This window comes from Rhodamnia argentea, chromosome 2 (assembly GCF_020921035.1).
Source record: "Rhodamnia argentea isolate NSW1041297 chromosome 2, ASM2092103v1, whole genome shotgun sequence".
NCBI classification, from domain to species: Eukaryota; Viridiplantae; Streptophyta; class Magnoliopsida; order Myrtales; family Myrtaceae; genus Rhodamnia; species Rhodamnia argentea.
Window position 1 is genome coordinate 35,882,576 of NC_063151.1, and position 26,736 is coordinate 35,909,311.

Genomic DNA, 26,736 nt, shown 5'->3' on the forward strand with positions numbered 1-26,736 from the left:
TGTGAATGAGAATGCACGCAAACTCAGGGCTTTACTAAAAGTTTTCCGAGGTGTATGATTTTTTAAAAAATAAATATATTCTCATTTTCTTATATATTTCTTTCTTTCTTTCTTTTCTTTCTCTTCTAAGAGTAGCGAGGGTCGTTGGCCGACCGACGGTGGCGATTGACTGACCCATATCATTCAAACATTTTCATTTATAATCCAATTTAGAAATTTTTTAAAAAAATCCTTGAAGAAAATATATTCCTAAAATATTGTGGACATATTTATACTTTTTAATGAAAACTGATTTTTTTACCTTTTTTTTTTTTTTATTTTTTTTTCCTTCTTTCTCCTTCGTCCATCGTTTGATGGGTCTCACTGATGACTGGCAGCCTGAAAATTGGCCACAGATGCAGCCACTTTCGACGAGCTTGAGGTTGCCCAAGGCTGATGAGCTTGAGGCTTGCCAAATCCCGACAAGCACAAGCTCGCCCAAGGTTGGCAAGTTTGGGGTTTGCTAGATCTCGACGAGCCTCAAGCTTGGGCGATCCAAGAGAGCACAAGCTTGCCCGAGGTCGGCGACCTCGAGCTCACCCAATCCCGACGAACTCAAGCTCGCCATGGTTGTTGCCGGCCACTCGAGGCAGAGGTAGGAGGAAAAGAGAACAAAAGTAGAAAGAAAAGAAAAGAAAAGAAATATTAAAAATAAAATAAAATAATACATTATTAAAAAATTCGACACTTTTTAATTATTCAAAAATCTATTTATTACTAACTTAAGATAGTTACCTTAGCTAACCCAATTATGACCTATTTAAAATTCATTTATAACCCACTTAACTTGTTTTTAACAATCCATCTATGACCTACTACCATTAAATATAAGTCAAATATGAATTTTAAACTCATTTTGCCACCTTTAGGGACAAGTAGTCAAGCACTCTACCCTAAAAAGTACCGACACTCTCCAGGAGCCTACTTGTCCTGTTCGATACTCTTCAACATGCAACCGACACGTGGCAAGCGTTCCTGACACGCTAATGGCATGCGAATCTAACATCCCAACACACCATTTTGACACACACGAGATCAATTTCAAGCATCTTCAATAAATTATGGGTTAAAATGTAGATTCATAAAAAATATATACACTTAAGTCATATTTAATCATTTCAAAATTAATATACTTAGCTAGCCAAAAAAAAAAAAAAAAAGCCCAATTGATTATCCCTAACAGAAAAATAAAAATATACTCACAGCTGATATTTTATATATAAATAATAATTTCACATACATATATGCATTTAATATACGTGTCAAAATTTTCTATTTTTTTTAAATGACATCAATGTGTTATGTTGTGTTGTGTCATGTGTCAATGCTACTTAGACTCTACCCTATTGCTAGTTTAAGAAATAAACATCCATATATTCATTCCTCACAAATGATTCGTGCTACAAACGTTCATGCGCATTGGATAATGAATCCACGATTATAAGTATGCATGATAGCTTTCCAGCTTTGATGTACCTCAATATTGTCACTTTAGAGCACGTATTTCATGTTTCCTTCGGCGATAACACATAATGTTGCAATCAATCATGTAAGAATATCGAACCCCATTATTTTTAGCTTAAAGAAAAGACCTCGAAGAGAGGCTTTCCCTGAACGCTTCTTCTTCAAAGTTGACTTGTCATCCATATAATATGACTAAACCCATCGTTTTTCGGGGGCACCTTTTGCAACGAGACTCGCAGTAAACATTCCTCCCTACATCGCACACACTCTACAAATCTACTGCCTGAGACGGCATTGCACAAGAAAAGTACGATGTACACAGATAACAGCAAACTATGGAAAGCAGCGATACCAAAATTGGCCTTCCTCTAGCTTGACTAACCATCCTTGACATAGTGAGATGAAGACAGTCCTGTGAATATAAGCAACAGTTGGTAATGAGCGATCCACAGTACGACGATGAATATAAATCATCTCCTGCAGAGTATGGATATATTGTGTAAATGGCATTAATTGAACTCCAAACAGAGACATGTTGTGAACTTTTTTTTTATGGGATAGCGAAAGAGAATCATCAAACCGATTATCTCATAAGAAAAGATAACTTTTGAGGAATTATCACCATTCAATTGTTCCCATCAAAACAAACTTCGGAAAGAGATGGATTTACACACCAAAAGCAGCTTAAGCTTAAATAAAAAACCCAACCATCAAATCACTTGCATGGAATGACGGAATTCTTTGCTAACGGAAAAATCACCTCATATTAGGTCGGCCAAAAACTTGATCAAAAGGTGGGGCAACAGCACCAGGGCGAATTAGAAAAGGGAGGGGCAGCAATATTAAGGATGATTGTACATGCTTTGCGGAGTCCTCTCGTGTATAAATTCATTAAATTAGTTGGTAAAACAATATATATGACATCATTTTGGAATTCCTAATTGCATCAAATATAACTTAATATATCCTCCAAATTTTGGGTTCATGTCTACTCTGCCATACATGTTAAAGACAAGCTTTGACAGGGCTGGAGCAAACTTGGTTGCAGTTAGGTAGAGAGGCGTAAGTACCTTTTATTATGTCCAGTACAGATTTTCTCATCACCTAGTTAACATTGCGGTTAAGCAATCCCTGGAACGATAAGTAGAGATCTTTGTTGTCTGTTCCAAATATTTCCTCTGCTTTCCTCAAAGTTTCCTGGAAAGATGAGCATATAAACCACATCAGCTCATAATAACCTGAAAGCACGCAGGCCTATTTCAACGATTAAAGAGATTGTTTTATCTAAGAATGTAACCTCTCGAGTTTGCTTTTGAGCATTAAGCTCCTTAATGTTTGCCAAAAAAGCACTGAATTGCTCATATGATAAACGAGTCCTGCATTAGCCCAAGACCGAACAGAGCATAGCCTCATCAGAAATGTCCCAGTGCTATAGTCTCTCACTCAAATAAAAAATGCAATGGAGATGGTGCAAACGTACCTGGCTTGACGAAAAAATTCTTTTCCATCAATTCGAGGAGTGCGCCCTGCAGAAATTTTTTACAGGAAAAAAGAAAGGAAGATGCTCTCAGTTGTCCACTAAAAGAACATGATATTTAATAGCTAGCATAATCTACACTGGTGTCGGCTTGTACAAGAGACAAAACACCATCAAGTTTTGGAAAGAGAATATGGCTCAACACAAGTATACAGCAGAAAACACAGTCAACAAGCAAATCTAAAATTCAAAATTATGAAAACAAACAGTTTTAAAATAGAATAGAAATCACTCTTCGTTACGAACCTGGCAAAGAACGTCCACGAGGAGGTGAGTTTGCAGCTGACGACTGCTGACTTGATGGGCACCACATAGAGAGTGCATACTGGGTTTTTGTAGGAGTTGTTGCACCTGAAGTTTTCTGGGGTGTTCCAGCAGCAGAATATCCTCTAGGAGAGCCATTTTGAGAAATAATTTTTGGAGTCCCGGTTGGAGTAAGTTTCGGTGTAATATATGGCGTTATTGAAAATCTTTGTGTAGCATGCCGTGAAGCTGTGAAGAAATCAAAGAAAGTGCTTAAAAATGTTTTTTCTACTTTCATAAAGTAGAGGTAGATAACTTGGCGTAATATCAATCTGCAGTATGCCAACCGCATTCAATTGACACATCATTAGAAAAGTTCAGAGGATCCCAAATAAAGTGAAGACATCTCAAAAAGAAGAAAGAACATGTAAAGTGAGAGCATACATGCTTTGATATCCACCTCCTTAAATCTGTGCACCTACAGTACACTATCCCAAGCACTCATTGAACTCTCAATAGCGTGTAAAATAGTAGGGGATTGATATTCCAAATGATTGAGGGCCAGTTTTCAAAGTGACGAACAGATTGCATTTTAGCCCCTTGGTTCTGCCTCCCAGCTTATAGTTTTTGTTCATTTCCTATTTGTCGTCACAATTCAAGCAACTTACATGCCTGACATGCCCATCTGATGCATTTGGCTTATACCCTCTGATGCAATTGGTTGTTTTCGGTCAAAAAGCCAACCAATAAAAAAATATATACAGAAACCAGAAGCAAGATAAACTGTAGCTGAGATTCAGCCTGTACTTTTAGCTTCAATAGAGAGATGTAAACACAAAAGAAGAATTACACTTTGTAGTTCAAAGCAGAATTATAACATGCTTCGCCTGTGCCTTCGGCATTTCTAGACTATAAGCTACAAAACAAAGTTCCAAAAAGTTGAATCATACGTTCAACTTCAGAACCAAGCTCACAAAGTAAAAAGTCTAAGCCACCCCAAACAAGATCCTACATATGCAGCAACAGTCTCATATTTAAAACCAATGTTTCTGACCAAGTATTTGAAGTACTCAGATTAAACGAGCTCGTGTAATAATGCATTCCATTCACCATCATGTTAATCAGATCAACAAATGGCTTATAATGCCTTGAAATCCTTGATCATTCATTAAGAAGTATGCCCAGGACAGAGTTAACGACATAATGTCTATCAAATAAAAACAATTGACAGAAACGTAAACAAACAGAAAAAGGTTCGAGAATGCTTAAGTGAAAATGCTTTCCTCATTATCTACTAGCATTTTAAAGCCTTGAAATAGACGGAGTGTTCTTTCATGCAATAGTTGAATAAATACCTTCATCCATGTTGTTGCCAATGTTAGCAGAGCCACTGCAGCCATTTGCATCTACATCTACAAGTCAGACACTTGTGAGTCAATTCCAAATAGTGGGTAAATGCAGCAAAACAAAAATCCTCGGTCATGAAAATCGATGGATGAAAATTTGATGAACATGAACTGCCTTTGATTTATACAATGAAAGCTTCCTCAAAGCATGCTTCTCATACCCTTGGAAAGATAGGAGTTTGAGTTTGACTGATCACATGTCCCAATATCAACGGTTTCAGCAGGCTGTAAAAAGTTGAATCTCCCTTAATGAAAATGAATGGTAAGAGAAGAAAATCACAAGCATGAAAGGATTCACACCAGAAAAAAGTGATGAAAACCACGGACAATATAAATAGAAGCTGAATATCGGAATCTTACCGATGCATTGTCATCATTCAGCGACTGCATCAGTTGTCTTTTAAAAGTTTCTAGCTGTCAATAGGAGATGTACATTAAAATGGAAAATCTTGTGATAATAGAAAAGTACATAATACGTTGGCTTCAGCACTTTAGATTGTTAGCAGCAGCAATTAACATGCCTGATGGCACGGGCCAAACTCATCAAGAACAGCAAAGATATTTCGTCTTAAGGAAAGTCCATGATAGACATCGAGTATAGTGTATAAGGCTGCACTGACTGACTTTAGCGTAAATAATAACCCTACTTGATATTGCTGAAAAGACATATACCGGGAAAAACAGTGTGCTTGATTTGCCAAAAAATTCAACGAATTGAAAATGTTTTCTTAATATGAATTCTTGTGTCACTCACAAAATCAGTCAATGGAAAACATTTTGCTACCATCAACAATTAATGCCTAAATATTTTCATTAACGATGAAAATATTATTCAGCAATTCATTTTAGTAAGTGACACGATCCATCATTTTAAAAAAAATATTTTCTAAACCACGGGTTGTCCGCCAAACAAACACACCTAAAATAGATTAATCTTTTCCAAGCTTCAATCAGAAAAAGCTGAAAGACATTAACTTTGGAGCTCACTCTGAAGTAAAGCGATATTACCTTTGCCAGATCACGACTGAGCTTCTTGACAGTCACAGACAAGGAATCCCGTTCTTTTGAGAGCCTCGTCTTCAGCAACAGACAAGACAAACAAAAGCATCAGCTCCAATTGCCTCAACGGGATATGAAAGAGCCACATTTTTTCAGCAGCTAAAAGCTTTTCATACAATCTCGTACGCACATAAACCATATTACTCAGCGGCACTGCTAAATAGATAGATGACTTCCTAATTGTCCGACAGAATTAAGCTCCCGAGAATCCAATTTGTCAATTCCCACATAAATAACAAGCTTGAGCACGTAAACTCGACATCAATGAAACGGGAAAAAAAGAAGAAAAAACCGGAGCAACAACCGTCCTATCGGTAGAAAAAGGGTAAAGGAAACTGAAAGAACGAAAATCACAACCTACATTCTCATCGAGGACAATCTTCAGACGCGAGTCGGCCTCCTGGTAGGAGCGATCGAGGTGAATGACTTTCTCCTCAAGCTCGAAGATGATCCTGTCCTTGTCGTAGAGCTTCTGCTTGGAGCGGGCGACGTCGGACTCGAGCTTGGAGACGCGGGAGGCGATGGCCATGGAGGTGATCTTACGAGCCAGATCGAGCTGGTCGTACGGGTCGGTGGGCATCACCGCGAGTATCTCCTCGGTGAGGTCAAAGTCGGGACCCCCATCGCTGACCCTGTTCTGCGACATACCCAATTCCAATTCCAATTCCAATTGCAATTCCAGACCCCTCTCGAGCAACGCAAACCCAGAATGCGATCGCGATTGTGACAAGGAGAAAGGAGGGGTGTTTTGCTCGGCGTTCGAGGTTGCGGGGAGGATAAACGAGACAGAGACTGACTTCGGACAAATCGATTTCGACACGAGAGAGAGAGAGAGAGAGAGAGAGAGAGAAGGGGAGGGAGTTAGGGTTTGGTGAGAATGGCATGAAATGCGGTGGGTTGTCTTTTCCGCATTTTGAAAGTTGAGGGATTTTCCCTCCAAAATGGAAAGTCTTTTCTTTCGGAAAGGAGACGAGCAGGCCCGAACCTGATCGTGATGTTTTTCTTGTTGAAATTCGTAGACCCACTAAACACTGAAAGGCATGTATGACACAACTTGCTGCAAACTAGTTTAAAATAGGCATAGGTCATTTGAAACAAAAGAGGTTATTGAAGCCTCACTTTAATGAACCCGAAAAATGGGCCGAGTTCGAATATCTCAGATTATTGGAAAAACAAAGAGATTTTGCTCGAGAAAAGGAAAGAGATTTACCATGATGAAATCTATAGACATTTTCTTTGAGCTGACAAGGGCAACATGGGCAATGAAATACATGCCATACCATTTAATCAATGCAAAATTGAAGATTCTAGGTTGCCAAGCCGACACTTTAATTCTACCGCTATACAATTAATACAATCGAGATACATCATATTAATTAATTAGTTCAAGTTGATCAATGGTCCTTCCTATCTTCCAATGCGTCAGAATATGATCCTTGTCTAGTAGTCTTTGGCCAAAGAAGAACCCGTCCAACAGTCAAAACCCCGAAAGTGAGAGGTGGTTCCACTTCGTGCGTTGCCAAAAATTGGAACTAGAAAGTTGCTTCATTTGCGTATGAATTCAAGGCACTTAATTACAGGGAACACTTCAGGAGCTTTTGATCAAATGAATAAACAAGTTTCTGATAATTCAACATCAAGCTAATCAAAGTCAACACCATGCAGCATCTCAATCACACTACAATAGCTCCCCCCTCATCTCCTGTACAAGAGCTGTACTAAGTAGACCATCATAACAGATCTGAGAACCCGGTGCAAGAGATGGATCTTTGTTTTGTACACCATGGGTATCATCTCGCGCACGTCACTCAAAGGGACTCAAATCGGGAAAAGCTCTTTTTTTTTTTAATAAAGTCACCTGATCTAAACAGCTTTGACTTAATATCCTTTGTGCCGCGAAAAATGGAGGGATCAGATATGTCTTGAGTGACCGGGAAATTATTTCACTGGACGCACACCGACCGTTCTTACACGGAAGCGATACTGAGGCTGAGACTCTTCATCATCTTCCTCATCATCATCTTCGCTAGAATCATCTTCAACTCTATCCCAACGGGCATAGTCCAGCGTTGAGTGCCCCTTTGGTTTAGGGATTGCTTGCCATCCTGTGGAGTTATCCTTGGTGCCTTGGGCAATAGGGACGTTGACTTGTGTGCTGGGAATAGTCTCGACGCGGTCAGCCTTCTCATCATGCCTTTGTTCAAATGATTCCTTGACAGGCTGTACTTCACTAGAGACAGACCGAGCAAGATTTGTCATGTCAGACTCATTTTCTCGATCTGTTCCTCGAGCTGCGCCAGCTGCATTAAGTCCTGCATCTTGACATATTTCGGCTTCATCTCCTTTGATATCAGATGCACTCTCTCTTACTTCTTCATCTTCTTCTAGCTCTGCCTCAGATTCAGGTATTGGAGCCAATGACTTTCCTTAAAACAGGAGGTAGAAAACATTTTTCAGTGACAAAAGGTAGATGACATGAAACTGACAGTGACTATTAGGACAAAAGAAATGGCTCACATGATATGTATACTCAAAGTTGCAAGCAAACAGTTGGATCCTCAAGTAGAAGGCTTCATTCACTGATGGAAAAATAGAGATAAATGTGCAAACCTAGGCTTTGACATCCTCCACGGAGGGAAAAAGGCGTGGAATTGTACTTACCTAATGGATTATCACCCTATCTAGACACTGCATCACTCTAAACAAATAAAAAACATTAACACTACTGAGAGCAAGAAACAGAAAGTATATGTCTACCAGTTGGGTCCTCAAACGAGATTCAAGGTTCCTGTACACCTCTGATGAAGGATCCAACTCAATGAGTCTGTTCACATCAAAGAGCGCCGAGTGATACTCCTTCAGTGTAACCAGGGTCTGCGCCCGTAGCATCAGTGCGCCTGTATGTTTGTGATCAAGCTCAAGGACAGAAGTACACTCTTCAGCTGCCTAAACAATAAAACTAATGTCAATTATTCTGAAAAGCCAAAAGACGAAAGAGAGAGCCAAAGTATCCATGGAAGTGACAGCAGGAAAGAATTGAGACAATATGAAGCAAAATTCTAAGACTAAAGCTTTGTGAGCCATGCTGCTTCTAGTACATCAACCTGCTAGAAGAACCAAGTAAATGTATGAGATGCTCGAATGCCCTATCATATACAAAGAACCTGGTATCATGGTCTTGTTTCTCCTTCATTAGTTGCAGAAAAAAAAAAGATCAAGTATACTATGGGAGAAACAGCACTGAAATTTTTAGCACCAGCTCCAAATAGCTATACAAACCAAATATCTCCAGTCATATTGTTAGTGATAATAACATTGAATGAAAACCAAATACCTCGGATCATGTTGCTAAATGCGAAATTCTGAAAACCCTTGAGCTGGATGGACCAAAAATGGTCGTAATTTTCAAGAGGTCGTGTTAATTTTATTCAAATGCATAAGTGACTCATTACTAACTATGTAAGCGCATCAGTAGACACGTATTCATAATTTCAAAAGGGTCCAGACTGTTGATATTCGTACTAGACTAGAGCATTTCAGATTGGGAGAGAAGCACAACAAGCTCATTTGAAGAGAGCTGTTTACAATATGTACTCAAAAGAACCAGAAACGGAGATACATCCAATACGGCTTGCAAAGACTAAACATTCCCGGGAGTCAAAAAGCAAGTGACTACTGTATGAACTGGGCTTCCACACAACATTATCCATCTTCCGGAATCACTCACACTCTCGGAGCTCTACATCCTCAGAAGTGAATCATGAGGGAGGTCACAATCCTAAATCCTAACGCTGATCGGGAGTCACCATGAGCGCACTGGACTCGCCTCGAGAAGAGAATAAATCAAGACAGTTTGGAATCACCAGTAACTTTCCACCGTTAATCAGTGAGAATTTTATCAATCGCATGAGTCGTTGAGCACTTAAAACACGAAATAGCAGATCCCATTCGTCACTTGACCAGGTTCCCGAAAAAGAGAGGACCTCGGATATATCCATACAAACAACAGGAATAGGTTTCTGGTGTTAGCAGAGATAAGTCGATCAGGAGTGAGAGGAAAACGAAGGAGGCTGAAGAGAGGCGAGATAAGAGATGCGGACCTTCTTGAAATCGTGCAGTTTGAGATAGCAAGCTGCTCTGTTGCTGTGCAGCGCGATCCTCTGAGGCCTCGTCTTGGCCATGGCGAGAGCCTCCGTGTAGAAGCCGAGGGCGGCTTCGTATAGCCCGTCGCGATACATCTGGTGGGCTCGCTCGATCAAGCTCAACGTCCCCGACGACGCCATGGCCTTCGGACTATCGCCGGATCGCACAGTCTCAAGAAAGTGCGAATAGCAGTTGCGTCGGAGGAAGGAATCGGATTCTTCTGGAGCCGATTAGTCAAAATCCAAATGAATGGAGGAATCTGAGGAAGTTTTGGGAGGGAGCGGAGAAGAAGATGCGGGGAGCGTGGCTGTGATTTTAGGTTGTGAGACTTAATAGTACGAGACAATGACATTGCAATTTGCGAGATTTGGAGCCAAATAATTGGTGGGATTCTGTAAAAGAATCAATTTTTTTTTTTAACAACTTATGGTGATGCCAATTCCCAACTGCAGACATAAATCGCATTCCTTGACAAAAAGAAACATGGGAAACGATGTTTTCTCTAGGCATGAACATCATGTTCGAAAAGTCCGATTCTGCTTCCTTCATTTGGTTCCCACAAGAAAGTGGGGAACGTAAAGTGTTTTCTTGAGGGGAAAAGCTGATAAAGTTATCATAAACATCGGACTGCTGTCTCTTCGGCCAAAGCAGTTCGCTTCTTTGTCGGACAATGCAATGAAAAAACCTCAAAAAGATCTCCTTTTTTTTTTCTTCCGCTAATTGGGTCATGAACATTGGCAGAGATAGGAGAGGCGGTCGCATCGAAATGTAACGGACACACCCTCCCTTTTAGCATTCTCTGATGTCCCACAATGTCTTTTGCCTTTCAAAGGCTACGATGATGTGTGTCTTTCCATGTTAAGAAAAAGAGTTCATCATCAAGTGGAGTCCCATGTCTAGAAAAGTAAACCCAATGCAACCATAACCTTATAATTTCAGTAGTTTGCCTTTCCAAATGGAAAGAGATCCAATAAAACTACCAAACCAACAATTTCGACTTTATTCAGAAGTCAACTATTCACCTTTTGATTCCTCACAAGCTTTCTTTAATCATTAGACAATCTAACTGTCTTTAAACAAACGGAAGCACTATAATGATCCTGCTCACCACATCATTTTCAGAGCATCATGCTTCACTGATAAAGTTAACAATATTATAGCTTTTCTAGATGCACATTCACAATTTCTGCTCTTGCTAATGTCAGAACCAATGGTTCTGAGAGTGTCTGGTCTGCAGCTGACTGCCCCGCTAATTTGAACTGCTCTCATCGAGGACAGGCAGAGCATTGAACAAGATCTCAACTGCCTGATCCAACTCCTCCTCAGTTATAATCAATGGAGGTACAAGCCTCACAACGTTCCCTTTTCCAGCAGTAAGAACTAAAAGGCCTGAATTTCGACAAGCGTCAACTAGTGGCGAGGCAGATACATCCAACTCAATGCCAACGATTAGTCCAAGACCACGCACTTCTTTCACGTGCGAGTTCCCTCCAAGTTTCTGCACTAACTTCTGCTTGAGATATTCTCCTTTCTTTTTCACACTGGCCAAGAAATCAGGTTTCAAGATTTTATCTAGGACAGCTTGTGCAGCTTTGCATACGAGAGGCGAACCTGCAAACGTGCTCCCGTGATCACCATATTTCACGGCAGAAGCAACTTTTTCAGTAACCAGTGTGGCACCAATGGGAAGCCCTCCAGCAAGAGGCTTAGCAAGCGTCATTATGTCAGGATAAACACCATAGGCTTCGTGGGCCCAGAGGGAACCACTGCGACCCAAACCACATTGAATCTGCAGATAAACAATGCACCTTTCTAGGATAAGGTAAAGGAATAAATAGTTGACGAGTTATGCAAAGAATGAATTCTAAAAGTCCATCTTCTTCAACTGAAGTAGATATGAAAAAAGGAGTAAACAGTGAAGACTTAGCCCGTACGATAATGTTAATTCAGAAATCAGATTCAGTGGAGGAGTAGAGATCAATGTTCAACATCACTTTTAGAAGCAAAAGAAAAATGATTATCGTGAATCCAAAGCTATCCCAGAGCAGTAACACATCTACATGTAATTGAAAATGAGTATAGAATTGAAGAGACTACATGCTCGTCCAAAGGTAGTATAAAATGGTTTCTCCAAATTATGAAATAAAAAAGCACACAAAAATTAGCTATCAACAATTGTTCCAGTTTGAGAAAGCATTTGAGAAGCACTCTTCCATAATCTTAGTCTTTAGACTTCAGGATTTCATTTCATGCCCTTCTCATTCTTCTTAGCCAGCATGCACAGCCAAAAACCAAATCGAAAAGAGAGAGAGCGAACCAATAATTAAGTCATTCTCTAAGGTTTTCTTGCAGTAACCCATGCCGCAACCGGCATAACACGCAAGACATGTCTGACTAATGATCACGTTTATCACAAAAAAGCAGAACAAAGGACATGTAACAAATAACAACAAACATCTTCGCAAGCATATTCTTCAGTACACTATAAATTCCGGGCTCAACATTCACTGGAAAAGGCTTTACCTCATCAAAAACCAAAAGAGCGCCAGCATCATCACAAGCACTTCGCAGATATTGCAAGAAGTCCCTTGTCGCACTGTATATGCCCCCTTCACCCTGGATTGGTTCCACAAAGACAGCTGCAGTCTTCCCACGCTTAATTTTCTCTTTTGTGGCCTCTATGTTTCCATACTCCACAAAAATGACTCCTGGCATGACAGGTTGGAAAGGTGTTCGGTAATGCTCTTTGCTTGTCAAAGCGAGAGCACCCATTGTCCTTCCATGGAAACTGTTGGTAAACGAAATGAACTCGGTGGCTGGCTCTTTTGCATCCGGGTGTGTGTGTCTCTGAAACTTCCTTGCAAATTTTATGGCTGCTTCATTTGCTTCCGTCCCAGAATTTGTGAAAAACACGCGGTCAGCGAAAGAACTGGCCACAAGACGCTTAGCAAGCTCTACCTGAAGCAATCACAAACCTTTCTCAGCTCAAGAGTAAGGATCCCTTAAAGGAGCTAGTGTATCATTAGATGATAAAGAGAAGTCTTTTTACGCTACAGACAGTCTGATTGCCTACACTATGCATCCAATCCCAAACTGAGCAACCATTTCACTAGTATGAGATTTTTAATCAGCAACAAATCTGACTGACGTTTCTCTTCACTAACATTCTCCATCAATCTGCGAAAGAAACAAAATTGCTCGCAATTTTTGCAATACCTCTCTCTCAAAGTCGTGCGGTGGCAAGATGCAGACCTTTCAAGAATGCAAATTATAAACTCATCATAATCAACTAGAGTAAATGATGTGCCTCATAGAGTGCAAAACCATTCTGCAGGTACGCAAAGCTCATCACCAGAAGATGTTAACCTGAGGGACAGAGTAATACACGTTGCTGACATGAGTCAGGGTGTTGGCCTGCTCTACCACGGCATTCACCCAATCGGGGTCCCCGTGCCCGAGCGCATTCACCGCGATCCCAGAGCTCAAGTCCAAGTACTCTCGCCCCTCGACGTCGTACAGTTTACAACCCCTGCCACTGGCGAGCACGACGGGAGCTCTCGCGTACGTGCCCACGAGGACTTTACCTTCTGCCTGCATCACCTCCTTGCTCTTGTCATCAAACCCTGAGTTCCGAGGCGCTCGAGGCTCTTTGACCTCTAGATTCAGGCATGCCGTGATTCCTGTGCCACGGGTGAGCTTGACGAGCGATGATGATCGTTCCCAAATGGGGTCACATCGCAGGCGGAGATTGGAGGATTGGAGAATCGATTGGTTGAGGGAAAGGCGCGTGGAGCTCATGGTTTCTGGACACTGCAATCAAGCAAAATTGGAAAGTGGGATTGGTCTGCAATTTGCAGCGAATTATTGTCGGAAGCTCCTGAGACGGAGTTCACGGAGACAGGACACGAGATTGAGGATACAAAGACGGGCACGAATCGGCGGAACCTGTTCGAGGAGCGAATGCGAAGGAGCAAGGGAACTTGGAAGGGGAACTCGGACAACGATCGACGGCTGTGATGGGTGGCGGCTGCAAGAAAAGAACGCTTTGCCCCGCATGCGGAGAGCAGGTTAGACGGTCACGTGCCTCTTTTTCGAACAACACATAGTTGAAGACAGTGTTGCATGGACCCCACGTGTAGAGCCAAAGCAATTGCGACCGTCGATTCACGAGGTCCTGCACGAGAATTCACCGTATGATTGGAGAGCTGTCGCTCTTTTTGCCCCTCTCGTATTTTCTCGGAGAAGTTATGTGAGAAAATTTTAAATTTTCCTCTCCTCTATTATCAACGATTTTCTTGCAAGATTGGTATTTTTTTTCTCGACCAAAACGGCGAGTTTCTGCCCTTTCTCCGCTCCCGATGAAAATAAGCATTCGACCGTTGCCCAGATTTAAAAAGCCCACTCGACCGTTTCACTGAATTCGCTCCTACTCTCTCTCTCTCTCTACAAGTGCAAAATCCATGGCAGATCAAGCATCGGACCAATCAATAATGGAGTCCAAGCCGCTGCACCCGCTCTGCCAAATTGCAGAGACCCCGACCCACAAGCTCCTCCTCAAGCAGTGGCTCAAGGAAGAAGAGCTCATCCTCTCTCGCATCTCCCTCAAGGAGACCCAGATCGACTCCGTCCGCAGCGAGATCACCCACCTCCACATCTCCTTCTTCCTCTTCCACTCCCTCTCTCTCCTCCTCCTCTTCACCATCCCTAGGGACGCGGCCGCGGCCGCATGCCGCCGATCCTGGATGCCCTCGCTGTGCTCGCTCGCCCTCTCTCTCGGCATCGCCTGGGCCGTGAGGTACAAGACCGACGTGGAGGTCCACTTGGAGAAGTTGCTGGAGAGGGAGAAGGAGGATGCCAAGTTGCTGGGGAAGTGCGTGGAGGAGTTGAAGAAGAAGGGTGTCGAGTTCGATCTGTTGAAGGAGGTCGACGCGCTGAGGAGGGCGAAGAGCTTGCGCGTGGAGGCTAAGCCGGTGAGGAAGTGGTCGGCAAGGGACTTTGTGACTCTGTTCTTCTTTGCTGTGTCTTGCCTTGTGCTGGGGCTGATGAGGGTCATACTTTGCGATTAGGAAATTTATACAGTGTCGTAAAGTCGGGTTTTTTTTTTTTGGATGGGTCATTTGGTAAATGGCTTTTTTGAGGAAGAGCTTATTTGTCTGTGTTGCCAAATTTCGTTAGAATTGGATGTTGGGCATATGCAGAATATGCTATTCTGCTTTTGTAATATGGATTCTTATGGGAAGTTGAATAAGCGTTTATCCAGTTCCTTTCGTCTTCTTTTTTTCTTTTTCTGGTGATTTGATTTGGATCAGAGGATTCTCAGCTGGTAGAAAGATGTGATTTATGAGGCACTTATTCCTGCAAGTTTCAGAACGAAAATCATAGAAGTTATTTGCAATTTAACTAGACAAATGCTGAGGTGAACTGGTTTATGTTCTCTTGGGTTGTAATTGATGCTTTGCAAATTTACCACAAAAATTGACAATTTGTACAGCTTTAGTCCACAACTTTTGACATAATGGCAAAAATGATTGACAGGGAGAGTCATCTTTTATAGGAAATTCGCCTGTATCTACTAATAATTAATTAAAGTACAAAACGTTGGTGTAATGAACTGATAAAGCCTCATATGGATGTAGCAGAGATCCATCCAGGTAAACCATGTTCATCTACCTTCTCCGACTATCTCATCAAGCAAGGGAGTTGGTGAAAGATTTGCACCTCCAACGGTGCTTGCAGTGAACGGTGAGTTGTAAGTGCTCTTGCCTGTGCTCTTATCAGCAGTCTCAGTCAAGAAGCTGGTGGTATCGTTAACCCTCCAATCAGTCAAGTAGCCTGGCCTCGCGGACACGGCTGGCACTTCAATATCTCCAGAGAGCATTGCCACCACACGGGACATTGGTGGTCTCAGCGCTGGCGATGTTTGAGTGCACAAGAGCGCTATTGCAACCATGCGTTTTGCTTCTTCTTCATTGAACTCTGATAATCTAGAATCAACCAGCTCAACAACACGGTTGGTTTCGTGCAGGTTCCAAGCCTGAGAAACAGGAAAAAAAGTGACAAAGATGTGTTCAGGCAACCTCATAGATAGAATTAAAAGGGAAGAATAACAGGAGGACAGTATTCAACCGCGTACCCATTCAAGGAGATATATTTTTTCTTCTGCCAAGCTAGGGTCTGAATTTGACCTTCCGCTGACAAGCTCTAGAGCCACTACACCAAACGCAAACACATCTGCCTTCTCTGTAAGGTGGCCACGCATTGCATACTCGGGAGCAAGATAGCCACTACAAAAGCAATGGGAAAGCAGAATTAGAATCTCAGCAACTGTATCCATTAATGTCCTAATGCATACATTTCTGTGTGCATGTGACAGAAGAACATGGAGCTTACATTGTTCCCGCCACACGGGTGCTTATATGGGTCTTCTTATCATCATAAAGTTTGGCCAAACCAAAGTCTGATATTTTAGGTGTGAGATTAGAGTCCAGCAGGATATTACTGGCCTTCACATCCCTATGCACGATTCTCAGCCTTGACTCCTCATGAAGATAAGCTAAACCCCTTGCAACACCCAGACAGATATCATACCGTGTCGCCCAATCAAGATTCAAGCTTCTTTGTCCTGCACCGTGGAAGCACTATATCATAAGTCCAAGCCTCACTTTTTACATGACAATTGACATAATTGAGGTGAAGATTCTGTCACCTACCAAACATTGCCTGATCAAGACTCTTGTTTTCTAGATATTCATAAACAAGAAGCCGATTATCTGCATCGATGCAGCATCCATACAGTTTAACAAGGTTGCGGTGTTGCACTGCAGATATAGTGGCAATCTCTGTCACGAATTGATTCTTTCCCTGGTGGGATGATACAGATAGTTGCTTTACAGCAATCACTCTCCCATCATCGAGTGTTCCCTGTGGTCACTGATATGGTCAGTACTTCAATATGAAAAAACGCTTAAGAGACCAATCATGCAATTGGCATCATAATGTATACTCCAGTTCCTGGACTCTCCGGGAGCTCCACTTAAGTCTGACTATCAAGAAATGCCAAAAAATCCATCTTCTAGAACTAGCAAACATAGATGACAAATGAAGGACGGTAACCTAATTTATGTTACTCAATCTGGACCTAGCAAACATAACCAAGAAAATCGTCCATTCATTAGTTACTTGAGACCTTACGTTATCAACATTCAGTTATCTTATCCAAGGATATTTGGATGGTGTTAATTGGATCTTTCTTTCCTGGACGTACTTGAGGATCTATTACATGCCTAAAGATCGAAAAAGAAATAAATGGATTAGGGTTTTCCTTTTCAAGGCAGAGAAAATATCCGAAGTCAGGTCAACCAGCACATGGAAACCCTTATCTTTTTCTTCTTTGGCCCAAGGTACAGAATCATAATTGCGGTTCCTTTAGTAATGAGTTTCTCTTCTGTTTTTCCGTTCTTGCTCCAAGAACACTTTCAGAAAGATAAAACATCGACTTAGTTCTTATGACAAGCTAGGATCAAATCAGCTATAGTTGAAGAAGCGATAGTGATAAGATCAGCTTTTGCAAGGAGCCAATCACCTCAATTCTGCCGACATTTAATTGTGACATCACTGCATCTATATTTACTCTTTCGTGTTATCCAACGAATTACAACAAACCTTAAAAACAGGGCCGAATCCTCCCTCCCCAAGTTTGTTATTGGGATTGAAGTCATCTGTAGCAGCCTTTAGTTCCACATAGCTGAAAGTGTAAGGTCTAGTTTCCATCCCAAGGAACTCTGTAAGACACAATAATCCAGATAAGTTTCTGACCCTTTGAAGATTTGACAAAACCTTGGTCACTTAGCTTTCTACTTTTCGGATACACATTAGCCGCTTAAATTAGTCAGCCAGAAAAATTAAAATGCATAAAACATGAAAATTCGACATCCCACTACCAGTGGACATTGAACTCAAAAGCTCTTTAGAACAGTGGATTTACGATGTAAAAATTTCTCATTGTTTTTTTCCTTCACAGAACACAGTGTTCACTTCTAATGTGAAAACGCAATTAGCATACATGATTACAGATAGGAAACTTATCATGAAGAATCTATTGTAAATATTTCAGTTGGGTTTACCTTGATCTTCCATTGTGTGAGCCATTTTTCTTCTCCGAACGACATAGAACACCAGGACAACAGCCACCAAGCTGACCACTCCAACTCCAGTACCAACTCCAACAATCAAGCCAGTATGATCCTTTTTGCTGCTTGGGGAAGTGTTACTGACAGTTGGTATGAAGTCTGCACGAAGTCTGCCAATCAAGTAATTTTAAAAAAGTGGCACTAAGAATATGAGCAAATTTTATCATAGTACCTGGGACAGCACTAATGGCTGAAATCAAAGGTCCATATGTGGCTTGACTTGGTACACAGCAAGTCCCTTTTCCAGCCCAAAAGAAGTGTATTTCAAGATAGTTTGCTGTTACCTGAGCCCGATACACTCTTTGAACAGCTATAAGAGAGGCATCACCTGCCTTTTCCCGTATGTTGAAATCCTTGGCAACAAGGTTCCCCTGAAATAAGCATACATGGCATTTGGTAATTGATTACAAACTTTCTAAGGAAAACAAGGAGCCTGGTAAACCACGGCCCTACCTGTATGTATATATTAAAATAACGCCTCCCAAGACTTTGCCATTCAGTATTCAGGATTTGTATTTCAGCAAACTGGAGGGTGACATTGTAGTTTCCATTCTCCAGCCCTAATCCATAGTATCGTAGAGATGAAGCAGAGACTCGTGCAGTCTGGAACAGCTCTGAGTCTAAAGTGTTTGTGGACTGGGAAAGCGTGGAAGCTTTATAAGAGTGATTGTTGTTTCCAGTGAAATAACCAACATTGCTCACTGCCCACCTCTCTGTGTCGGTCACATAGTAGGTAGCAGGACCAAGAGTGTTATTATCCATCTCATACACAATATTACTGGACGAAGTAATCTGAGGGCCACCGCATTTTACTGCAAAATTGTAGTCTGCACGACAAACGTAAAACCGCAGGTCATGATGAGTTTATGAAAGGTATATCGGTTTCGTAATGGACAAGAATTATGTGCCACAGCACATGCACTTTGTACATATTATACTTCCATACTCAGCCTGATATAACTTAGAATATATGAATGCCACATGCTTATCTTCAAAACTTACTTCCAACAGTCTGTCGCATAGCATCTTAATATGGGGTTGTCAATGAAATAATAGATTAGTTCTCTCACAATCTAGCGGAGAGACCCACATAAGTCCTGACCAAAATAAAGTAAGGTCCCTTCTAGGGAAATCAATATCACAGATAAAGGGGGAACCTAGAGAGGCAAGTGCAGAACATAAAGGCGGCCTGGCACATATCTGCCTTTTATACCCTGGACCAGAGACTGAATTACTTAGGCCCTTCGCTATTGTTGAGATTAAAATTCTACATAGCATGTTTAATGGATTAGAAAACATTGCATGTTCAGCATTATATGACGGTTTTTACAAAACTGATAGGCTATTGGATCAAATGACAAAGAAATTGTTGAGAAGAAGATGGCTTTTCCCAAATGAAATGAAAATCAGACTCATTACTTAGCCTCATAGATCGATGGATCCACATATCTCAATCGAAGAGAACCATTAGAAAAAGAAAGAATCGGAATCGATCGATATACTTCTCGAAACAAACAAAAAAGAAACGAAAGATGAAACATAAGTCATAGATTAACTAAGCCCTCTAGGGAGCCAAAAATGGGACATCAAAACTATATAGCTGTTCCCTTTACTAAGAAATGACCTAGCATACCAACTTGAACCTTAATTTTAACCCTTATCCAATTTACCTGAAGAAAACTAGTTTGATCATTGTCTCTTCTACCACATTCAAGTTTCCATTCACTTCACATATCAGGATGCAAGCATGCAGAATATGTAAGGTAACTGTAAACACGATCTCCTGTTGGGGCATTCACCAAGAGGAAAGCGTATTAAGGGGAAAAGGTTACGTGAACTTACAGATTCCTTTCCCCGTATTGCAAGGAAAATTCCGTTGAAGACATTTTAATCCTGAGGGAAGAAGGCTAAGATAAAAGAAGAAAAATTTTACTCAGTTGTCCAGTATGGCAGTATGAACTTACGAGTAAATCAAAAAGCAGATACTTCTATAGCAAGGAAATTCCCTCTTTTATATGACTGTCCCCGAAACATTCAATAGTCCTTCATGGATGATGCAATTGCTAATTAAATGTCTAAAAGTTCTTCAATCATTGAAGCGGTGATAGCATTTCCAAGTCATAGTTCAAACTGTATGCCTTCTCTAGTGAATACTAATACTGAGTTTTGCAGAATTACTTATTATCCACGGCATCAATTACGAGGATTAAAGTATTGTGAAACTGTATTGTCAGTATTTATTCATATTACCGATATTCACAATGGCATACGAATAAATGCAATCATATGAAAGTCGCTACCTATGACCGTGATTTACATTCGTTCCAAGCAGTAGATCTAGCAAATGTGAGAGCAAGTTTTAATTTAAACTCAGCATGCATCTATGATCTCAATCGATGAATTAGTATGACAAACGACAGAATTGATACAGAAACATCCAGAATGCCCGGTTGGTGGGATTGGTGATTATCCTCGTAAAGTGAGGTAGGCATTCAAGCCAAATCTGAGGACACATCAGCTAACCGTTTTTGAATGAATTGATTACTGTCTCTTATCACTAGAGCATTATAAGCAAAAAATCACCAGGTCAATTACCTACTGTTAGAGTTGTCCAATGTAAAGTTGTTGCCCACCAGATTACTGCAAAATACATCATTCAATAAGATGAGATGGTAAGTCTTCACACAAGATTGGAACACTTACAGCTCATCCTGTAGCTAGAACATGACTTCAAGTACAATATGGCATCCCTCGAGCAATAAAAGATATAATTGCGAAAGAAGAGTCCTCACTTAAGATATCTAACTAAAAGTGACAATTATCATTTTTGGAGTGACAGAAATACATACAGTTGTAGACCATTGCTGACCCAAGAAGGAAAGCTTCCCATCAGGTTATTGTATGACAGATCTCTGCAAAAATGGCGCGGGAGAGATGTCATTTAGTTAACCAACTGGGTAGTTGTCTGTCAGTATTGATGACTTTGGAAGAACAAAAGGTTGACTATGTTCTCCATGTTCCCAGGCACAATATAGATGACTTTGGAAGAAATTATATCTAGTACCAAGTTAGCTAGAAAGGGGAAAGGAGAAAAATCAATTCAAGTAGCTATATCCTCATTCTGACCTTCAACCTATGACGGAACATTGAATATTTTGACTACACATCCTCATTGCATTCAAACTTCACAAGTGCCCCTAAAATTGTACGTAAATCCATGTTCTCTCATTTATCAGTGACAGATGTGAGCATCATTGTGGCTATCATGCAAAGGAGATCTCTCAGGTGTTCTTACATGTTAAGAAGGGATGCACTTTTCTGTTCAGGAAGTGTGCCATTCAAACTATTATTTCCAAGAAACCTGGGAAATGAGGCAAAGAGATTTGCAAAGCATTAACAAAGAGAACATATTGGTAGGAACATTTATGATTATTCAGAAGAGGTGCGTTACAAGTAAGTGAGTGAGCTCAAATTGAAAAGAGAGTCTGGAATCTGCCCTGTTAACTTGTTGAAGCTTAGGTCCCTGGTCCAATATAGATGCAACAAAGTTACGGCATGTATGAATTGAGTCAAAAACATGTACATGTTTGACTAAATAATAATGCCTTCAGGAAGATCGAGCAGATTACGTGTGATAAAACATCACAATGCCTAATGAATAACATCTTGTGAAATGAAGTATAGAGAAGAATCGTGGGGGCAAATGCTCCTTTGCAGTACTGTACTATCAATTAGAGCGCAGGATGGTCTTTAACCAAAATATGACCAACCAGATAATATCAAGTAACTACCCCTGTAAACCATCAATGAAGGTCACCATCAATGAAGGTCACTGAATATATATATTGGCAACAATACTCAGGTTGAAGATAATGACACATTATGAAACGCTTTGGCATATTTTCAATCAATCTCTAACCAAGAACAATGACTTACAGCTGAGATAAACTCTGGTATCCTGAAAAGTCTGATGGGAGCGAATCTGAGATATTGTTATTCCTCAGTATCCTGAAAACAATTGGTCAGTCCATTTTGCGTAAGTACCAAAACAGAAAAAGAAAGCAAAAGAAAGACTACTACGTGCTTCTGTAAAACAATTGTCTTACAGATTAGACAGATTCTTCATATTCCTGATGAACTCCAGTGAAGAGCTCACGTTAGATACATCACTTATTCTCCTGTATTACGTACTCAACTCATTGTCAATTTGTTCGCGTCTGTGGTAAGTTTGGTTTACAAGCATAGAGACAGAAAGTACGGGGCTCCACTCACAAGTCTTTCAGAGCGGTCAAATTGGAAAATGTTGAAGGAATCGAACCTTTGAAAGAATTTCCTTGAAGAAACCTACAAACAAAATAAATTAAAAAGAAATTGGACAAATTCGTCACATAAGCTATAATGGCAAGTGATAACATAATACAAAATTAATTCTATATAATTCATTAAATTTCAATTTCCAGAGCCTACAAACTATAGTGATGGGTAGACAGACATAGCCCTAGGCAAGGTTAGAGGAAAAACAAACATGTATATAGCCTTACAGCTGTGTAAGCTGCGACCAATTTCCTATGAATTCTGGTATTTCGCCAGTGAGGTTGTTATCCGATGCCCACCTGCAACCGGAAAAAGTATTTGTCCTGAGAAACTATATCACCAAGCGTTTCCTATCAATTGTTTTTTCCTCACAGAATATCAAAGGAGGAATGAAGCTCTTACACTAGATTAAGATTTTTCAGCTTGGAAAATGTCGGCGGAATCTCACCACTGACTCCGGAACTATCAAGGTAACTGCATGACAAGTGATTTCCATCAGCTCAGGGGCATTTTTTTTAATTTAACTCAACTCAAATTACTCATAGCTTGTCCTTTTGATTTGTTGAAAGCAGAAGCGATGCCAAGAGGAGAGGGCGACACAGTGTCACGGAACCTTTACACAACATCCATGAGATTTGAGAAGGTCTACACCCAGAAAGAACACAGCCAAACATTGCACGAGTCTCGAGTAGTTGAAATGTCAACAAGAGGATGGCAGTGAAAGTGAAATATGAGGTATATGGGTTAGGCTATGTGATGATGGACAGAATGATAGTAACAATCACATGCTACTGCAAGTCAGAAAGGTTAAAAGAAACTAATCAATTTGAAAGGATGTACGAAAACATTTCCGTTTGCAACTTATTTTCAGGAAACTAGCCTCTGCCAAACTCCAATGCCTGCAAGTATTTTTTAAGGAAAAATCCATGTTTAAGAATGTTAAGCAGGTAGGACTTACAGTTGCTGCAATTTGGAAAGATTTCCAAGCTCAGATGGCAGAGAGCCATTGAAGTTATTGGTGGCAAAGGATCTACAATAATAAACTTGCATGTCAATTTCAATGAACAATAGTCTGAACATCCAATGGACCTAACCCAGTTGAATCCTTCTGCTTGGCAGTACAAATCCTGCTCTGGAACTATCACTTACAATGATAATAGCTCTGTAAGTAACCCAAGTTGCCGCGGAAGCTCCCCTGATAATGCATTGATGCCCAGACTCCTGGAGTAAATCGGCAGAGTAAGCATCAGGAAAGAAGGGAAAATAATTAAACAAAAGAGCAGAGGACTTGGATAAATCTTAAGATTAGAATTGAGCCATGCTCACAGATACTTCATGCGAGTTAGGTTGCCAATGGATGGAGATAAGGAACCAGTCAAGAGATTTTGGGCCAAGTTCCTGCATAAAGTACATGATACTATCAGAACAACGGAAAACTCCATAAGGTTTTGAAACCTTGGCGTGTAAAATCAATATGGCACACCTGAATAATCCAGGGGAATGAGAAACTACTGAAAAAGACAGAAGAAGTGGCGTGGGAGCAATACATACAGATCGAAGAGGTAAGTCAAGTTCCACAACTCATCAGGGATAGGACCAGCAACGCTCATTGCATAAACCTTGCTGCAACCAAAGAAAAACGACCTCATCATGAGATGAGACACAAACATGGTGGGCATGATACCATCCATACGTACAGCTGGGTAATGTGGCAAGTGGTGGAATTGTTGGAGCAGTCGCATTTGATGAAAGGGTTGTAAGTGTCGAAGGTGGTGGAATCGATGGCAGCTCCGCTGCATGGCTCTCCGCTTATGTTCCATGTCGATGTCTGTGGAGTGAGTCCCCATGTTGACCATATCGAGTTCAGAATCGCAACTACATTGAAATAAGATAACCATCATCGACTCAGCTTCATTCCCAAACAAAATGCATTGGCGCATGATTCTTACCTCAAGTAAATGGAGAGTGATTTGGACAGTTAAGTGCAAGTAACGATACAGGCATTGCATTCACTCGGAGTACTAGAAGATGTAGCACTGCTGGCGAAATCACTCTTCTTTTTTCTGGGTTTACTTCTAGGGCTTAGCCTAAATTAATTGTTGATGATACCAGTCCTCTTACCTTCCCCATCCTCATTCAAAGGAAATGTCCACCATTTAAAAGTGGGGCACTCCCTTCGGGAACGCATTTGCAAAACCCCCTTCTTCTTTTTTTGGAACAATTCTGTTTTCGCAAATAATTTTTTAGCATAAATAATTTTTTCTAATTCTATTTTCAAAAATAAAAAGTAATTTTCTTTTTTTGGCTTTTTGTTTATGTTTCAAATTTTTTACTTGGCCACTCATCTATTCTCCGAAAACATAAAAATTAACTGACGTTGCCTCCGAGGGCCTTCAGCTCAAAACAGCCTTGGATCAACTTTGGCTTTGCGGCTTTTTCGGAATGCCGATTTTTCAACTTCCCACCTTACCCTCATTTGCAAATTGCAAACCCAAATTTGTCCCTATGTCCACCACTTTTTCCAATATATTTTGGGGCTATGTCCACCGTTTAAAAGTGGCAATCTCATGAATATTTTATTGCTTAAAAATATCATGGTGTGGATCTGCAAAACTTAAAAAAGAAAAAGAAAAAAAAATTCTGTTCAATGTCTCGTTGCTTGCTCAAGAAACCACAACTCTTTTGATCTTCCGATGGTCCATCCCTTAAAATTTGGAATGTGTCGCCTAATCAGTCCTGTCATAAAATATAAAAAACAGTGTAGTTGTACCAGGGTGACTACAGTTCAACAAAGAACATTAAAGTCGTGATTTCTTGAAGTGTTTTTTTTTTTTCCTATTTTTTGAAATTTAATAGATCCCCTTTATGATGTTAGTAAGTTTTATTTAGAAATAATTTTTCGTATCAAATATTAGCAATATTTAGGTATTTGATATCATTCGGATGTTTTTATATCTTTATATATATAAAGAACCCCACTTCGAGAGATTTGCAAGAATTCTCAAACAAACGTTGTAATCTGGTTACCCGATTATCTTGGTTAAATAAGAGGACACCGTCCTTCCATGGAAGGATAACAGTGTCGTCAGCTAATTACTATCCGTCGTCTCGATCTTGATCGTACTTTGGGAAGGAGATGATTTTGCATTATCAGGAAGGATGCTGAACATCATCCGCTCTCTCAAGAACAACAAACTCGTTAAACACGCATAGAGAGAGAGAGAGAGAGAGAGAGAGAGAGAGAGAGAGAGGGGTCGTTTTGTCGGTACCTTCGGAAGGGTCGGTCGTGGCTTGAGTCTGGTTCTGAGCACGAGCGACATCTGCAAGTGCAACTAGTATCCACGCTGCTACATGCAAGGCAAAGATCACCCTCCAACTTGCCATAGTTGAACCACGGAGAGAGAGAGAGAGAGAGAGAGAGAGAGAGAGAGAGAGATCCTTAGAGCTGGAGAGCCACTATGTCGAGTCTGACCAACCGCACTCCCAGATATGTGTACATATGAGGAGATAGTTTGATGAGAAAGTCAAGGACAGTGGCATCTGAGAAAGAGATCAGAAATCCCCTCCCCAGCGGCTCGAGAGTGGGTGGCTGAGATATCGGCTGGGGTGTCCAAAGTCTCCTTCGTGATGACTGATGATAGCCAACTGATTCGTTCTGTCCATAATGATCAGACTTCGTTGACGTTGCCATTTTCTAAGGATAACATGCACGTCCACGTCTAGGATTGACGGATTCGTCCATCCAAGTGGTGGCAATTCAACATCTACTTTATTATTCCGAAATAGATGTGAAAGGAATGAAGTCTTTTTCAATTTTGAATCTAGAATGGGAAAACCATAAAGAGAAAATAAGGGTCCATGCGTACGGAAATATGTCAAGGAACAACCACGGACGCGTGCGAAGACTAAACGGAAGAAACTGTCGTAGGGAGATTTGTAAACGCCACGACGTATTGAATGTAGACAAGAATCCCTTGCATTTTCTCTCATTGATACACTATTTGTGTCTCTCGCCTTATTATTATTATTATTATTATTATTTCTTTAAGGTTGTCTTGACAATTAACCATTGGAATAACGTATGAAGGAGAAGATCTCACCTTGAAAGGACGATCACTTGTACTTCAACACGGACTTTTCTGAAAGCGGGTGCTTCAGATGTTTTATCTAAAGTTAACGTATGATTAAGTTCCCACATCCCTCGTTGCACCTCTCCCTGTGATTTGCCGATATCTAAGACCCAGTATGAACTCAGTGGGCAAGTGGAATATAGAAAAGTAGCAGCCTTTACGTCAACGCATTCGCTCTTGGAAAGGCGATGGGATCTTTTTTTTTTTTTTTT

At 40.7% G+C, this 26,736-nt stretch overlaps 5 protein-coding genes across 10 annotated transcripts in view; 1 reads left to right on the top strand and 4 right to left on the bottom strand.

The window, feature by feature from the left end:
• Positions 1-1,621: 1,621 nt before the first annotated feature.
• Positions 1,622-26,244, bottom strand: LOC115739216 (uncharacterized protein At4g15545-like). Of its 3 annotated transcripts, XM_030672402.2 has the most exons (11): positions 26,235-26,244; positions 6,110-6,489; positions 5,698-5,766; positions 5,050-5,103; positions 4,851-4,914; positions 4,639-4,695; positions 3,287-3,532; positions 2,984-3,029; positions 2,801-2,879; positions 2,568-2,700; positions 1,622-1,912 (listed from the first exon to the last, which is right to left on the bottom strand). In XM_030672402.2, exons 2-10 carry the CDS (start codon positions 6,392-6,394, stop codon positions 2,608-2,610), a joined length of 993 nt encoding a protein of 330 aa, XP_030528262.1. In that variant the 5' UTR covers positions 6,395-6,489; positions 26,235-26,244; the 3' UTR covers positions 1,622-1,912; positions 2,568-2,607. The 3 variants fall into 3 exon arrangements, with proteins under 3 accessions (XP_030528262.1, XP_048130084.1, XP_030528115.1); XM_048274127.1 differs by lacking the exon at positions 26,235-26,244 and having other exon boundaries at positions 4,639-4,689; positions 6,110-6,679; XM_030672255.2 differs by lacking the exon at positions 26,235-26,244 and having other exon boundaries at positions 1,622-1,915; positions 2,574-2,700; positions 6,110-6,678.
• On the bottom strand, positions 7,437-10,940 carry LOC115739513 (sperm-associated antigen 1). The gene is made up of 3 exons (XM_030672677.2): positions 9,849-10,940; positions 8,506-8,694; positions 7,437-8,169 (listed from the first exon to the last, which is right to left on the bottom strand). Exons 1-3 carry the CDS (start codon positions 10,029-10,031, stop codon positions 7,687-7,689), a joined length of 855 nt encoding a protein of 284 aa, XP_030528537.1. The 5' UTR covers positions 10,032-10,940; the 3' UTR covers positions 7,437-7,686.
• On the bottom strand, positions 10,951-13,943 carry LOC115739041 (acetylornithine aminotransferase, mitochondrial). The gene is made up of 3 exons (XM_030671927.2): positions 13,258-13,943; positions 12,415-12,849; positions 10,951-11,680 (listed from the first exon to the last, which is right to left on the bottom strand). The coding sequence occupies exons 1-3, from the start codon at positions 13,687-13,689 to the stop codon at positions 11,141-11,143; spliced, it is 1,407 nt and encodes a 468-aa protein (XP_030527787.1). The 5' UTR covers positions 13,690-13,943; the 3' UTR covers positions 10,951-11,140.
• Positions 14,277-15,146, top strand: LOC115739589. The gene has a single exon (XM_030672795.2). The coding sequence runs from the start codon at positions 14,352-14,354 to the stop codon at positions 14,955-14,957; it is 606 nt and encodes a 201-aa protein (XP_030528655.1). The 5' UTR covers positions 14,277-14,351; the 3' UTR covers positions 14,958-15,146.
• LOC115738555 (probable LRR receptor-like serine/threonine-protein kinase At1g56140) overlaps positions 15,263-26,736 on the bottom strand; it is a 32,105-nt gene continuing 20,631 nt past the window's right edge. The window contains exons 2-24 of one of the 4 annotated variants that reach the window (XM_030671382.2): positions 24,092-24,269; positions 23,946-24,017; positions 23,721-23,792; positions 23,544-23,615; positions 23,353-23,424; positions 22,797-22,868; positions 22,622-22,693; positions 22,353-22,424; positions 22,187-22,258; positions 22,017-22,088; positions 21,532-21,603; positions 21,376-21,441; positions 20,930-20,992; positions 20,676-20,720; positions 19,923-19,987; positions 18,534-18,907; positions 18,253-18,451; positions 18,015-18,179; positions 17,554-17,672; positions 16,602-16,812; positions 16,282-16,513; positions 16,025-16,175; positions 15,402-15,925 (exon numbers count right to left, since the gene is read on the bottom strand). In XM_030671382.2, the coding sequence (XP_030527242.1) occupies positions 15,554-15,925; positions 16,025-16,175; positions 16,282-16,513; positions 16,602-16,812; positions 17,554-17,672; positions 18,015-18,179; positions 18,253-18,451; positions 18,534-18,907; positions 19,923-19,987; positions 20,676-20,720; positions 20,930-20,992; positions 21,376-21,441; positions 21,532-21,603; positions 22,017-22,088; positions 22,187-22,258; positions 22,353-22,424; positions 22,622-22,693; positions 22,797-22,868; positions 23,353-23,424; positions 23,544-23,615; positions 23,721-23,792; positions 23,946-24,017; positions 24,092-24,269 (2,960 nt within the window). In that variant the 3' untranslated portion in view covers positions 15,402-15,553. Of the gene's footprint in view, positions 15,336-15,401; positions 15,926-16,024; positions 16,176-16,281; positions 16,514-16,601; positions 16,813-17,553; positions 17,673-18,014; positions 18,180-18,252; positions 18,452-18,533; positions 18,908-19,922; positions 19,988-20,675; positions 20,721-20,929; positions 20,993-21,375; positions 21,442-21,531; positions 21,604-22,016; positions 22,089-22,186; positions 22,259-22,352; positions 22,425-22,621; positions 22,694-22,796; positions 22,869-23,352; positions 23,425-23,543; positions 23,616-23,720; positions 23,793-23,945; positions 24,018-24,091; positions 24,270-26,736 lie in introns of those variants that run through there. The other 3 variants (XM_048274126.1, XM_048274125.1, XM_030671218.2) reach the window with 3 other exon arrangements.